The following is a 15,673-nucleotide window of genomic DNA, read 5'->3' on the forward strand; positions in this document are numbered from 1 at the left end:
TATCAGATAGAATTAAACAAGAATGGGAAAAAGAACTTCGATACAATATATCAACAGATAAATGGGAAAAAATTTTACAAATGGTTAATTCCTCTTCTATATGTGCTAAACATGCTTTAATACAATTTAAAATTGTACTTAGAGCTTATATGTCTAAAGATAAGCTTGCTTGATTCTATTCTCATATTAACCCTCAATGTGACAGATGTCATTCAGAAGTGGCTTCATTGACCCACATGTTTTGGTCATGTCCCACTTTACATAACTATTGGAAGGACATATTTGTTGCCATTTCCTCAATTTGGAATATCGATTTACAACCTCATTTTATTACTGCAATTTTTGGTATACCAAATGAGGATGGTAATCAGTTTTCCCCTCCAATCAGACGAATGATTGCTTTTGTAACATTAATGGCCAGAAGGTCTATATTACAAAACTGGAAAGAAGTAAATCCTCCTACCACGTCTCAGTGGTTTTCTCAAACTATTTCTTATCTGAGTTTGGAAAAAATTAGAAGCAATATTTTTGACTCATCAATTAAATTTGAAGAAACTTGGGGACCATTCATTCGACATTTTCATATGAATTAATTTGGCCTTTTTCAGACCTTCTCTCTGCTTATTCTTGTTCAGGTATGGAGTTCTGGAGTTTTTTGACACTTTCATATACTTATAAACTGTTATTATTGCCCATGTTAGTTTAGTTTAGTGTTTTTTTTTCAATATATATTCTCTTTTATATATTTTCAAATTTTTTTTCCTTTTCTTTTGATGATTATTTTTGTTTTTTTTTCATATATAATTATATAGACTTGATTGATTAATGTACCTTTTTTTTGTTGACGTTTAATAGGATATTATTATCCTATTATTAATGCAATTTCAAGTCTATTGTATTTATAACCTATTCATTACTATGTTATGTTTTTTTTATATGTATATGAAACTCAATAAAAAGATTGAAAAAGAAAGTCCAGCGGTCGCGGAGCATACGGATCCCTTCTTTGTAGAAGTTGTCGTCTTGGACCTCCAGATGTGGTCCACAGCATGAGGTGATTGATAAGATCATGGTCTAAGGTAGAAGATGAGTTATTAACTTAAAACTTTATGTATTTTCACTCAAAAAGTTGATTTTTTTTAACGAGAGCTGTATAACTCATCTCCTTCTACGTTAGGCCACGAACTTATCAATCACCCCTGCAGTGGACCACTTGGAGGTCCAAGATGCTCTCATTACATGCACATGCAGTTCAACTCTGAGTGATAACGCAGAAAGTTTGAAGTTAATAACTATCTCCTTCTACCTTAGGTCACGAACTTATTAATCACCCATGCTATGAACCACTTCTACAAAGAAGGGATCCGTATGCTCCACGACCACTGGACTAAGTGTGTAAATGTAGGAGGGGACTATTTTGAAAAATAAGTGTGCTAGGTTTTCTAAAATTGACTCCTTCTACCTTGGGCCACAAACTTATCAATTACCCCTCATAATATAGAAGAAAAAGAAGAAGAAAATAAAAGGAGATCTATTCATTAATTTTATATTCCTAATTTCCTTTTATCCTAATGTGATTTTCTAACTGGGAAAGGGGAACACAGTTAGAATTAATTAATTTCCCTGAACAATATCTGAGAAAAGCAAAACATTGAGAGCAAAAGCATGAGGAGACGCGAGAAAGAGAAACCAAGCGTGGCCCCAAGTCTTACACATTTCACAGAATAAACTAGTACCACTGTGCGAGTTGATGTAAGGCACCAGGACTTTGGTGAAAGCTCAGAAGAGCAGTCAATTAAAGAAGCCTAATCATCCTTAGCTACTTCACCAATGACACTGCTTCTACTGCAAGGACAGAAGTGAATACATTTGTTGATAATTGCAGAATTCACTTTCATTTGCTATTCCTCAAATATTGAAGCTGTCCATTAAATGGGGAAGTGGGCAGCACCATCAATTACACATTACAGATTAAGTATATGGGTCCAGCAGGAAATATAGGTCAGATTTATCAGAGGGATGTTAGGTCTCTATAGTTAACTTACCAAAAGTCAGGCTTACATTTTCTAGAATTTTGAAGATTATAAGGCATTTAGGCAGAGGAATCTGTGAAATTCACTGCCACAGACAATTGTGGAGGCCAAGTTATTGGGTATTTTTAAAGTGGTGATTGCTAGGTTCTTGCTTAGTACCAAGGTTACAGGGAAAAGGCAGTAAAATCAGTTGAGAGGGAAAACAGATCAGCCATGATTGAAAGACAAAGCAGAGTCAATGAGCTGAATGGCCTTATTCGACTTCTATGTCTTATGATCCTATGAAATTAATTAAGGGGAAACTCTTTCCCCTGCTTAAATAATCTAGAACAAAGAGGCATTCCTGAAAGTCAAAGCTTTATAGAAAGAAAGATAAGAATTACTTCTGTTTCCAAAGAGTTGGACAAGTTTGGGATTACCTTCCACAAAAGGTAATCTTATATTGAACGATATATAATCCCCATTAGTGGCACTGTGGTACAGGAGACCACTGAGGATGAATGAGACACAGCCTTCCAGCAGTAAAGGGTAGTGATACAGGGAAATCTCTGCAGTTATTGAAAAGAGCCTGGTGTCAGGATAAAACATATCCAGGGGGACCGATTACCCTGTTTTGAATTCTAATGATGTACAAAATACTTCAAGGTGAAACAGACGAGCAGAATGAATGGACAAGAATGTGGCAGATGGGACATAAATTGGAAAAATGTAATGTCATCCACTTTTTTTTTTAAACACACAAAACTGAAAATCAGAGCAGCTTTTTAAAAAATTGAGAAATGGGCAATGTACATTTAGAAAAGGAAATACATGTGCTTTTAGATAAGTCACTGAAAACTAAATGCTGATGCAGGAAATGGCAGGGGAGATAAATGGCAGCCTTGATTTTTGACAAGATTTGAAATCAAGTGCAGTATGTCTTACTGCTATTGTGCTGGTTCTTGTTTAACACTGAGTTTTGGTCTCCTTATCTAGGAAGGATACACTTGTTATAAAGGGAGTTCAACAAAGATTCACTACACTGATTCCAAGGATGGAAGGTTTGCTATATGAGGAGGAATTGACGAGACCAAGCCCACATTCACAAGAGTTTATAAGAATGAGAGATCAGCTTATGAAACTGTAAAAAAAAATCATTGAAGGTTTGAAAGGATGGATGCATTAGGGTTAGAGGTCAATCTCAGAATAAGATGCAGCTTGTTTTGGACTTAATAGGTGTTGGTGAATCTTTGGAAGTTTCTATCCAAAGAGCTGTTGAGTCATTAAATTTGTTTCAAAACAGGGATGGATAAACATCTAAATAAGAAGGAAATCGTGGATACAGGGGTGGGAAAGGAAAACAATGTTCAGGTAGAAGATCAGCTTCATTTTGATCAATGGCAGAATAAGCCTGAAAAACCAAGTGGCCAAATGCTGAAATGTGTGCCAACCAAAAAGGCTGGTTTGCCAAAAAATATGCACTAAGAACACAAGAAAGAGGAAAAGCAGGCCGCTGAGTCATTCAGTTTGCACCATTATTCAGTAATATGGCTGAATCTGACTTCCTACCCTTTCACCATAACCCTCGACTCTCCTTCAGTCAAACCACCATATTTATCAGACCTCAGTATCATTAATTCTTCTGCCTTCACAGCTTACTAGAGTACTCCAAAGGTAACAGCCCACAGAAGAAATCTTCCTCATCTCCACCCAATTCTGAAATTTTGCCCCAAGATCTGCAGTCCTCCAAGAGGGGAAATGTCTTTTTAGCATTTACCCACTGAACACACTCAGAATTTGTTTCTGTCAGATGACTCCTCACTTTTCTAAATCACCATACCAATCTGTCTGCCCTTGGCCTTCTCCGATGCTATGGAATGGACAAATTCAAATTGGAATAATATCTTTTGACCAAAAGGTTTGAAAATTTAATTTTCCAATTTCAGGTAACCCGACCATCACCCCCCTCCAGTGCTCTCCTAAAACACACACTCATCTCTCAGTTTAGTTTTCTTCTCCTTTTATTCAGTTCTGCCTTCTCCCTCTCTATGTACTTGGTTCAACTGGAACATCATCCCTTTTCCATCCAGTTCCCCTATCATCTAACTGTCTCTATCATACACTCCTGCCCCTCGGCCACACTGAAAATCTTGACTCTTGCTTCTCAGACTGATGCAGGGTCTTGATATGAAACATCAAATTAAATTTATTACCTTCACAGATGTTGCCTGGCCCTCTCAGTTCAAGGTTTACGTTTTTTTTCTTCCAGATTCTAACACTTGCAATCTTATTTGTCTTATTAATGTAACTGATCTAGTTAGGGTTCAGGTAACCTGTCTCATTTTTGGTCAATGAAAATGAAGGGAGGTGCCTTAACTCTCTCAAGCTGGCAATGGTCTTTGCTGAGAACTTGTGTACAGCATTAATTCCTTTACCTGAAAAGCAGCTGACCACTGCAGTCATCGGTATCCATGCCTTTTCCTGAAGGTCAATAAAAAGCAGCTGAAGATAGTTGGGTCGAGGACAACACTGAAGAACTCCAATGGTGACCAACATGGCTTATTTTTGAAAATTAGTCTGCATGTATTCTTATGTGGTTCCAGTTTGCTGGTAATTATCCCAATTCCCATTTAAATCAATTTCATTAATATTCCTTGATGCAACACTTCAAGGTTTGCTTTTTTGTGTCAGTAGCATTAACTCTTGTCTCACCTTCGGAATTCAGCTCTTTTAAACACATTTGGTCCAAAGCAGCAATGTAAACTTGAGTCACGAGGCCTTGGCAAAAGTCAAATTGAGCATTTTAAATGCTTATTAGTGTTTAGGCTGAGGTCATTAACACAGATGGCAACACTTTCCATCACTTTGTTGAAGATTGAGAGAATGAAATGACTGTAACTGGACATGTGCTGGCAACAACACAGACCTGGGCAACTCATAAGCTCTTAAGATGCTAGTGTAGGAGTTGTATTGGAACAACTTCGCTGGCTCCTGTTACCCAGTTTATCTGCTTTATTAAATGCTGTTGGCTGTTCCTTTGTGCACAGCAGCTGCAATGAATTGGCTGAAGACTAGATTACAGGTGGTGTATAACTTAGATGATGTCACTTGTCACTTTAGGTGAATATTTTTGCAAATGCATGAAACTTATTTTTGGCACTCAAGAGTTGAGATGAGAATGCAAATGTTCTTATTTGCTAGATATGACAAGACTGAATAGCTTTGATCCTTACAAAGACCTCCAATGACAAACCATGTGGAAAATACCTTGTTGATGAGTTTCACGGAATTGGATAGTTAATTTAAAACAGACCTTAACTAGTCTGCATTTTAACCCAAATGATATCTTATAAAAAATGAATTACCACCAATTCTATTCAGTTGACAGCAGCCTAACTTACTTAACTGGTAAAGGATGAATCAAAAGCCAATGGGTAGTTAAATTAACTTGAAGTCAACTGAAATTATAAAAGCAAAAGATTAAGCAGTACTTACGTATCAAAGACGTTAAGTAACCAGTTCAAGCACATGTCAACACAGAGTGGCACATTAACTAAATCCCTGTGATTTTGCTCCAAGCCATCATAAATGGTTGTTAAACAGTTGATCACCTCAGTCACATTTAGAAGCTGCTCATTTTGTACTAATTTATGTTGTTCGAAGATGCGATGTGCTGTATTCAATTCCAACAGATCCACTGCAAGCAAAGAGGAAATTGAACTGAATTTAACAATTTAGTCTACATAAGCCATCTGAATAAAATTCACACATTTTTTTAAATACAAGAATACAGTGCCTCGGGGAAGTACAGTGGATTCCAGTTAATTGGGCTATCGGTTAATCAATGCAGCTGCATATTTGGGATCATTCTTAAGGAACAAAAACTAATCAAGAAAATAGTTGGGATTCCCTTCGTTTACTTGGGACACTGTGCCGCTTAATTGGGACAGGGGAACAGTTACTAACTAGCATTAATTCCATGCACCCGCATGGCCAGAAGACACTACACAGGCTTAGAGAAAACAGTTTTTAAATAGTGTCAGTTGCATGCTTGTATCAAAAACTCTGTGATTTTTGTCACTGATAGTTGGCAAGAAATAATCAGTAAGACAATTCAGAACTGTTGTGCTCACTGTGGTTTCTCTTTCTACAGATGCAGCCCAGCCTGCTATTTACAGCACTTTGTTTTATCTCAAGTTCCTAGCATCTCGCATTTTTTCTTCTACAATGTCAAAAGGTATCTTTTGGAAAATAGCATTCACATCAATCTAGTTTTCTCGCCACTGTTTCCTTACCTTCTTGGCCATTCTCCCCTAATTTCTCAGGAAACTATTAGTGCATCACCATACCACACCAGAAAACTCTTCCAAAATGTTGCTCGTTTGGCCAAATCTTGATAATTCGAGTTCAAGATCCAAATACAAGTTACAAAATGTTTTTTTTGTCATTTAAATCTCTTGGGTAAATAGCTCTTCAAAAACTATTCAAGAAAACTACTTTTAACCATAAATGAGATTGCATTCCAAAAAAATAATCTGCTAGATTTTCAAATAAATATTTTAATATTTCTGCACCTTCTTGTGTTCCAAACTTTGCCAATAAGAACAGTGGATGAGAGATCCCAGACTCCATTAATACTCTGGAATCTATTTTAAGCCTGATGTGAGACATGGGCAACGGGGTTAAGAGAAGGATGATATGGCAAATGAATGGGTGGCTAAAGACTTGGTTCAGGGAGCAAGGTTTCAGACTGATGGATAATTGAGATCTCTTCTGGGGAAGGTATGACTGATACAAAAGGGACAGGTTACACTCAAACTCAAGGGGGATCAATGTCCTTGCAGGCAGGTTTGCTAGAACTGTTGGGGAGGGTTTAAACTAGATTGGCAGAAGTATGGGAACCTGAACAATAGGTCAGAGGATGCAGCAGTTGATGTAAAGGTAGATGCAACAAGTAGGGAGATGATGAGGAAGGATAGGCAGTGGATAGGGCATAGAGATAGGGCCGGATGGGCTGAAATGTGTCTATTTTAATGTGAGAAGTAACAGGAACAAGAGTGATAAACTTATATGGATCACTACATGGAATTATGAGATTATAGCCATTAGAAACACTTTGGTTGTCACGGGGACAGGAATGGCTGCTGGATCTTCCAGGGATCTTCCTGTTTCACAAGGGACTGGGAGGTAAAAGAGGTGAGAAGTGGCATCACAATAAAAGAGGGTGCTGCAATAAGGAAGGATGCCATGAAGGGATTATCTACTGAGTCAATGTGGGTAGACGTCAGAAACAGTGATCAAGCAGTAACACTTTTGGCAGTATTCTATAGACTACTCCTCTCCTAATAGCAACAGAGATACTGAGGAGAACATCAGTCAGCACACTTTGGAAAGGTACAAAAATAACAGGGTTGTTGTCACAGCTGACCTCCACGCCCCTAATACTATTTGGCATTTCTTTATCGCAGAAGTTCAGACAAGTCAGAATTTGTTAGGTGTGCCAAGGAAGGATTCCTGACACAATATGTAGGCATGCCAACTTGAGGAGAGGCTAAACTGGATCTAGAACTAGGCAATGAATGCGGTCAGCTGAAAGATCTCTTGCTGGGTGAGCATTTTGGAGACAGTGACCACAACTCCTTGACCTTTAGTATAGCCTTGCACAGGAATAGGGGCAGACAGGTTGGGAAAGTATTTAATTGGAGTGGGTGAATTATCATACTATTAGGTAGGAACTTTGAAGTGTAAATTGGGAACAGATGAACTCAGAGAAATCTACAATGGAAACACGGAGGTTGTCTAGGGAGAACTTGCAAGGGGATTCTGGATAGATTTGCCCCACTGAGGCAGGGAAAGGACAGTCATGTGAAGGAACCATAGTTAACTAGAGAAGTGGGACATCTAGTCAAGAGGAAGAAGGAAACAGACTTAAGGTTTAGGAAACAAAGATCAGACAGGGCTCTTGATAATTTCAGGGTAGCTAGGAAGGAACCTAAGATGAGACTCAGCACAGCGAGAAAGAGGCATGAGAAAGCCCTGGCAAGCAGGGCTAAGGAACCCCCTGAGGCAAATGTGAAGAACAGGAGAATAGGAGAATGCTTACGGTGAGGCTAGGACTGCTCTGGGATAAGAACGGAAACATGTGCCTGGAGTCGGAGGTGGTACAGAAGCATTCTTCACTCATATTTATCAGTGAGAGGGATCTTGATGCAAGGGAGACTGCATTAAACAGTCTGACATGCTGAAACATGTCGATGTTGAGAATGAAGGAGCTGGAACCTTTGAAAAACATTCAGATAGATAAGTCCGCAGGACTGGACAGGACTTACCCAAGGTTACAACAGGACATTGATAGGATGCAGAGCAGGGCTGAGAAATTGCAAATGAAGTTCAATCTGAAAAAATGTGAGTGATTCACTTTGGAAGGTTGAATTGAACCTGGATCAGTCCTAGCCTCACTCTAGTCATTTTTTTATTCTCGTGTTCTTCACATTTGCCTGTTTCTGACTTCTGGAGACGGAGCGAAGTCAAGATGCTGCTGAAAGGCAACACCTTTGCATACATCTTCTATTTCTATCTTTTTTACCCCTTTCATGGTTCTTTTGAAGACCGTGACCTGGAGTTACACTCTGACTTTGGTTCTTTGTGGAATGGAACCCGCTCTCAGGGCCTCACAACTGGCTGCTATTCGACATACTGAGGATGTGGCCTGGAAAGCAAGTCCACCTTCAGGGTTCCAGATTTTCATGGCTCTGAAGACATGCTGATTCCAGGCTGGTACCCCCGACTCATGCGTCATGCGAGTACGTGGAACATCTGGAGCAGCGGGTTAGCTGTGCCTTTCTGGTGCCGACTCTCTGGGCGCCAAGCTCAGAAAAGGCATCGCAACAGACTTGTAACATCGTAAATCAGCAAGGTGTTTATTATGTCTCCCCTCTTGCTGTGAAACGGGCACACCTCTTTTTCCCTTATTAGGGAGAGAAAGAGCCTGTGGTATGTCACATTATTGGGTGAATGAGTAATTTTCAGGGTACTGTAAGTCTGTGTCTTTATTGATGCTTGCTGCATGCTTGCTGGTGGGGAGCTGGGGGAGGCTTTGGGGTTCTAACGTTTTAGCTGTCAATTTATTCTTTGGAGCACTTAGCTGTTTTTGTGGATGTTTGTGAAGAAAAAGAATTTCAGGATGTATATTGTATGCATTTCTCTGACATTAAATGTACCTATTGAAAGAATACAGTGTCAATGGCAGATTCTAAGCAGTGTGGAGGAACCAAAGGATCTTGGGAGTCCACACCCGTAGACCCCCTCAAAGCTGCCACACAAATTGATAAGGTGTTTAAGAAGGCTTATGGTGTGTTGGCCTTCAGTAGTCGGCGGATTGAGTTCAAGAGCCACAAGGTAATGTTGCAGCTCTATAAGACTGTGGTTAGACCGTACTTGGAGTATTGTGTTCAGTTCTGGTCATTTCATTATAAGAAGGATCTAGAGATTGAGATTGAGAGATATAGAGATTGCAGAGGGGAGTTACCAGGAGGCTGCATGGATTAGAGAGCATGTCTTAAGAGGAAAGGTTCAGTCAGCTAGGGCTTTTCGCTTTGCAGTGAAAGAGGATGAGAGGTAACTTGATAGAGGTATAAAAGATGACAAGAGGCATAAATAGTGTAAATATCCAACACCCTTTTTCCCCAGGGTGGCAATGGACAATATGAGAGGGCACAATTTTAAGGTGATTGGACTATGGGGTGGGGGGTGATTTCAGAGATAGGTTTTTTTTGTACACAGAGCGGTAGGTTCATGGAATACATTGCAAGAGGTAGTGGTACATTGGAGCCGATTTAATGGGGACATTTAGAAGACTTACATAAGCACGTGGGCAAAAGAAAAACAGAGGACTTTGTGGGAAGAAAGGGTTAGTCTGATCTTGGAGTAGGTTAAGAGGTCGACAACAACGTTGTGGGTCGAAGAGCTTGTTCTGTGCTGTACTGTTCTATGTCCTACATTGTGTTCTGTAGCCCCAGGGCTTTGCCTCAAACAGTGAAATACAAGCTCCATCTTGCATTGTCTACTTTTATTCATAATAGAACAGTTAGCCCATCTAACCGCCAAAAGCAGAGATTTAAATTAACATGTATTATATTCATTTATCAGAGCTAAATCAAATATCACACCAGATCAGCCACCAGGAAAGAGCTATGCAATAATTCATGCCTAAAGTATTTCACATTTATTTGATAACTTATTTTGTCCAGAAATTTCTTCCTACTAAATATTCAGGAGACTGCTTGGAATACAATCACAAACCCCACTATACACCCAACACTATTGTTTTGAAAATCTGCAATTTTTATGTCATATTTGAAGGGATCAGCAAAGCTCTGCTACCCAGGACACCCAAGAAAGTACTGTGCTCAACTTAGTCCCCTCACAGTTGATGGCACTGATTGTTAGCGAGCAACAACACAAGTTTCAAAAGTTTTTAATCCTCCTTTTCAAAACCTTCCATGACTACCCCAAACCCTGTCAAAAGAATAAAAAATCAATGCCATTTTTGAATATTATGCTTAAGTGACACAATGAATTCATCCTTGACCACAAAACACTGCTAAACTATCTCAGACAAGGAACAGGCACGTGGTTGAATGTGAATAATCACAACACATTGACTGAATTGCTTCACATTCATTTTCAAGAAAATGGCATCTTGAACCTATCTACTTCCATTTTTTGGTATGTTTTTGCATTTACCCAGTAAAATATACCTCTGTAAGTTAGGTCTTGTCAACACATGGACACAGCTTTATACTGAAAAGTGTTAATAGCTTCCAATTGAGCTCTCTTCCTATTGCCATCTTATCCAATTATTTTGCTCTTTGCTCTTGATTCAAAGCTAATTTTTAAATTCATGTTTTCTGAGGTGATCTTCATTTCCATTAAGCTGAACAATTTATAAAATAGTCTTTTAGTTACCCTGCGCAGTCACGTCCCTCTGTAGTATTTCTCTTGTACTGCTACCAATGCACATTCAATTGGACAAAATTTGAACTGAAAATGCAAAATAATTCCAGCTAATTGCCCTGTTGCTGAAAATTCTGACCAATTCCATCAAGTTAAGCAAGTAAAAATGCATGCAAAGAATCCTCAAATAAAGCTGGAGATTACAGGACAAGAGAATATGAAGGCAACTCACAGCAGAGCGCTTTCTGCAGTCGGCGGATCTTCATCGCAGTTCGGTAAGCAGAAAACCGCACATTGTTCAAATCACCTGCATCAATAAGGACAAGCAAACCACTTTAGCAAGACACACCACTGACTTCAGAAATGAATGGCTAAAAGTGAGATGCTGAAGAATACAAAGCAAGTGAAAGAAAATAAAAGTAAGCAGCTCCATTCTTAATGTTTAAGATTCACAGCATGTAATTTATCGATAGATTTTATAAACAGAAGGGATAATAAATTGCAACATTCACTTTATGTGGTCTGTTGGTGAATGGACCATTGAAAAATGGGTGGGGGAAGAGAGCAAAACCATGGAAAAGATTATGGGTAGGAGCTAGCACAGCAAAACAAAAGAGGAGCTTAGAGATGGAGGGGAGGTTTGGGGTCAGGGCAGTAGACAGGGAAAAGGAGGTAAATCTAAGGCAGAGGACTGCAACTCTTTATCAATGAGGTGCACAAATCATTTTTTTTTTTAAAAGATCTTGTATTTGTGCAGAACTTTTAAGTAGCAAATTATCACAATATGCAGTATATTATAAACCAAAATAACTGGACAGATCAAAAATACAAGTTTAAATGAGCATCTTTAGAGGCAAAAAAATCAACAAAGAAAGGAAAGGTTTTAGGCTATGGCAGCTGTAGGAACTGATCAACTAACCAATAACCCTGAAATTTAAGAAGCTATTTTCAAGCTCCCGGAGAGATGCTGACATGTTTTATGCATTCCTTTCACCACTTTTTCCAAGTTGTAACTTCAGGAGCAACTCATTATGAATGTCCATTTCAATACATCATGAGCATTGATCTTCAAATCTACAGTCAGAATCCACTAATAATTATGCCATTCTAGTAGCCCTGTTTTTTTTAGCTACTTCAAAGTATTGCCTCGTGTACAAGCCTACATTTTAAGTAGAAGTAAAACGTAAATGCTCCAACCCTATGTTTCTTTTTGCTACTCATTCTGTCACAATAATAGGACATAAAACAGTACAGTACACAAACAGATACTTCAGCCCACCATGCCTGTGCAGACAACGATGCCAGTTTTAAACTAATCCCATCTGCATGCAACTGGTCGACAGCCCCCAGGTTCATGTGCCTGACTAAGTGCCTCTCAAATGTTGCTATTGTATCTGCTCTGCTACCTCCGTTGGCAGTGCATTCTGGGCAACCACTGCAGACTGAGTTGAAAACAAAACTTGCTTTGTAAATCTTCTTTAAGCTTTTCCCCTCCCAACTAAAATCAATGCTCTCTAATATTTGACATTTTCATCCAGGAAGACAATCTCTGCCTCACATTAATTATTTTTTGTATTCTATTGGTGCCCCTTAGCTGATGATGATCCAGAGATTTCAACTGAATTTTTCCAACTTCTTACAGCTAGCATTCTATAATCCAAGGAACATAGTGGTGAATTTTTTTCTCCACCCTCTTCCAAGCTTCCACATCCTTCAGGTCTTGTAGTGACCTGAAATGCACACAGAGGTGGCCTGACCAAAGTTTTACACAGCTGCAACATGACTTATCAACTCATATACTCAGTGTTCCAAAGGATAAAGTATGCCGTACATCTTCACCACCCTATTCACATTGCCACTTTCAGAGAACCATGGACATGTGTCCTAAGATCCATCTGTACATCAATGACTGAGTCTTGCAATTTACTGCGCAGTTTCCTCTTGCATTTAACCTTTCAAAAAAGAAAACCTCACACTTCATATTAAACTCCATCTGCATTTCTCCACCCATATTTCTAGCTGATTGTATTCTTTGACCACATTCCCCACTGTCCTAAACTTCACCCATAACTGAAGAATATTTACAGAGGGTCCACTTACCCAAGGAAAGGAAGAGTTCTGTCATTTTTGGGTGATCCCAACAGGTACTTTGAGTCTGGTGACTAGGAAGAAAATATAGAGATCAGCTCCAAATCCAAAGCAAGCTCCACAAAATTTCTTGAATAGTTCTTTTTTTATAATCCAAATATCATAATTAAACTTGAATTGTAAGAATGAGATCTATAAGCCTTTTTGTTCACCATCTTCTTGCTGTTCACTTGGAGGAAATTCTGTGCAGGCATAAATAGATATTTGAAGCCACCTGACAACTTAGAGACAATGACGGATCTCGTCAGTGCACACCGAAGGCACTGATGTTATTGATGATTACCTTGATCCAAAATGCAGCCAAAGACTTGAAGATGTACATAACAATGACCTGTCTTTTCCACAAATCATCTTTGAACTGCAGCTATCTGTATTTATCCTTTGGCTAAGAAATAGATATGTAATCCAAACTACACCTTCACTTGACCAGGTAACCTTGCAATTAACTGACCAGACATGAATAGTTTCTAAACTGGTCACCTCCTAACATTATGGCACCAGAGAGTATGCATTTGCAGATAAACAAGGCCATATCTTCCATTTCAGAAATAACAAACATTTAAGAAGTTTTGAATTTAACCGGCACACTATAAATCTGACAAAAACATCAGCACAAGACATTCTGGAGATGCTGGAAACCTTCAGCAACACACACAAAATACTGGAGGAACTCAGCAAGTCAGGCAGCATCTATGGAACAAATAGTCTGCAATATAGTGTTTATTCCCTCCAGCTAGTTCCTCTGCCAGCTAGAGAACACATGCATCAAAAGCTCAGGAACATGACCACCTGGAAGATGCCCTGCAAGCCACTGAAATGGAAATGTACTGTTGTTCTTCGCCATTCCCAGGTCAAAACTGTATAACTCCCTCCCTAACAGCATTGTGGATACACCCATAACTTGAGAACTTCCATAGTTCAGGAAGGCAGCACACCACCACCAGCTCAAGAGTAACAATGGATAGCCGATTACATGCTGCTAAGCCTATGCAACCACATCCCATGTATGAATATACAGAGTTTTGCACTTACATTTGTCCCAATACTTCATGTTCTATTACATACTTCTGACATATGAGGATCACTAAGAAACTTTTGTATTCATCTTCTGATCGGCAATAAAGGGCTGGAACACGCTGTTGACTAGCCAGCAACTTTGCAGGAAACCCCTTGCTTGTTGCAGCACAGAGACCCACTGATCACACCTTCTGTAATCCCAAGCTGTGGTGTTGATGCATGGAACTCACCGAGTCCTGGAGCATTCCTAACTTTGCTGAGCTACGAGGTCAAATACCCTTCCAACCTGTCCCCTCACCTTTATGCCAGCCATGGCTGACACATGTAACACAGCTCCATTCATTTAAATGGGATGATTCACCTTCGGTCAAATTGTTAGCAAAGATTTGTTATTTTATAACAGAAGCTAATTATTTTAATAATGAATATGAACCAGTTAAGTAAATTGTTACCAAATTTATCAATAGTTTAGATTTATATGATTTTTCTATCTACTTCTAAATGTTATGGTGTTGTATAAGACATTGGTGAGGCCGAATTTGGAGTATTGCGTGCAGTTTTGGTCACCGAATTACAGGAAGGATATTAATAAGGTTGAAAGAGTGCAGAGAAGTTTTACAAGAATGTTGCCGGGACTTAAGAAACTGAATTAAAGAGAAGGGTTGAATAGGTTAGGACTTTATTCCCTGGAGCAGGGAAGAATGAAGGGAGATTTGATAGAGGTGTATAAAATTATGAAGGGTGAATGCAAGCAGGGTTTTTCCACTGAGGCGAGGGGAGAAAAAAACCAGAGGCCATGGGTTAAGGGTGAAAAGGGAAAAGTTTAAAGAGAACATTAGGGGGAAGTTTCTTCACACAGAGAGTAGTGGGAGTGTGAAATGAGCTGCCAGTTGAAGTGGTGAATGCAGGCTCACTTTTAACATTTACGAAAAACTTGGATAGGTACATGGATGAGAGGGGTATGGAGGGATATGGTCGAGGTGCAGGTCAGTGGGACTAGGCAGAAAAATGGCTCAGCACAGCCAAGAAGGGCCAAAAGGCCTGTTTCCCTGCTGTAATGTTTTATGGTTCTATGGGTTCTGATCATCTGGAAGCTGAGCAGCTGCAAATTTAATCTGGTTATATAGTCAGAATTGTGGAAAACCCATACATCCACAACATGTCCACAGAGATCCAGCCCATCACTTTTTCTTCAACTACTAGTGACTGTTAGCTACTATGTCTGCTGATGTAGTGGGGAAAGCCAAAGCAGGGAAGGTAGATGCCACTTCAATACACCACAGCAGCACTCACGCAAATTACCTTGCATCAACTGCACACAATCAGCTCTTCCTGGATTTTAACCCTAAATGATTATTTTCCACCATTTCATTTGCATTCATTAAATGATTCTTGCTCTTTTGGAGGTGTAGATTGCTTCATTAACTGGTCATTTTAACTGTCTCTGCTGCAATTGAGTGGAATAGCAATGTTAGGCTACATCCACACTAGACCGGATAATTTTAAAAATGCCGGTCTCGCGTAAAAATGATAGGCGTCCA

At 39.3% G+C, this 15,673-nt stretch overlaps 1 protein-coding gene across 7 annotated transcripts in view; it reads right to left on the minus strand.

The window, feature by feature from the left end:
* The window catches only part of LOC132402945 (utrophin-like), a 477,671-nt gene that overhangs the window by 92,738 nt on the left and 369,260 nt on the right, over positions 1-15,673 (minus strand). For all 7 annotated transcript variants that reach the window (XM_059986085.1, XM_059986086.1, XM_059986083.1 and 4 more), the window contains 3 exons: positions 13,068-13,129; positions 11,200-11,274; positions 5,508-5,709 (listed from right to left, as the gene is read on the minus strand). In XM_059986085.1, the coding sequence (XP_059842068.1) occupies positions 5,508-5,709; positions 11,200-11,274; positions 13,068-13,129 (339 nt within the window). The remainder of the gene's footprint in view (positions 1-5,507; positions 5,710-11,199; positions 11,275-13,067; positions 13,130-15,673) is intronic.

This window comes from Hypanus sabinus, chromosome 12 (genome assembly GCF_030144855.1).
Source record: "Hypanus sabinus isolate sHypSab1 chromosome 12, sHypSab1.hap1, whole genome shotgun sequence".
Lineage (NCBI taxonomy): Eukaryota > Metazoa > Chordata > Chondrichthyes > Myliobatiformes > Dasyatidae > Hypanus > Hypanus sabinus.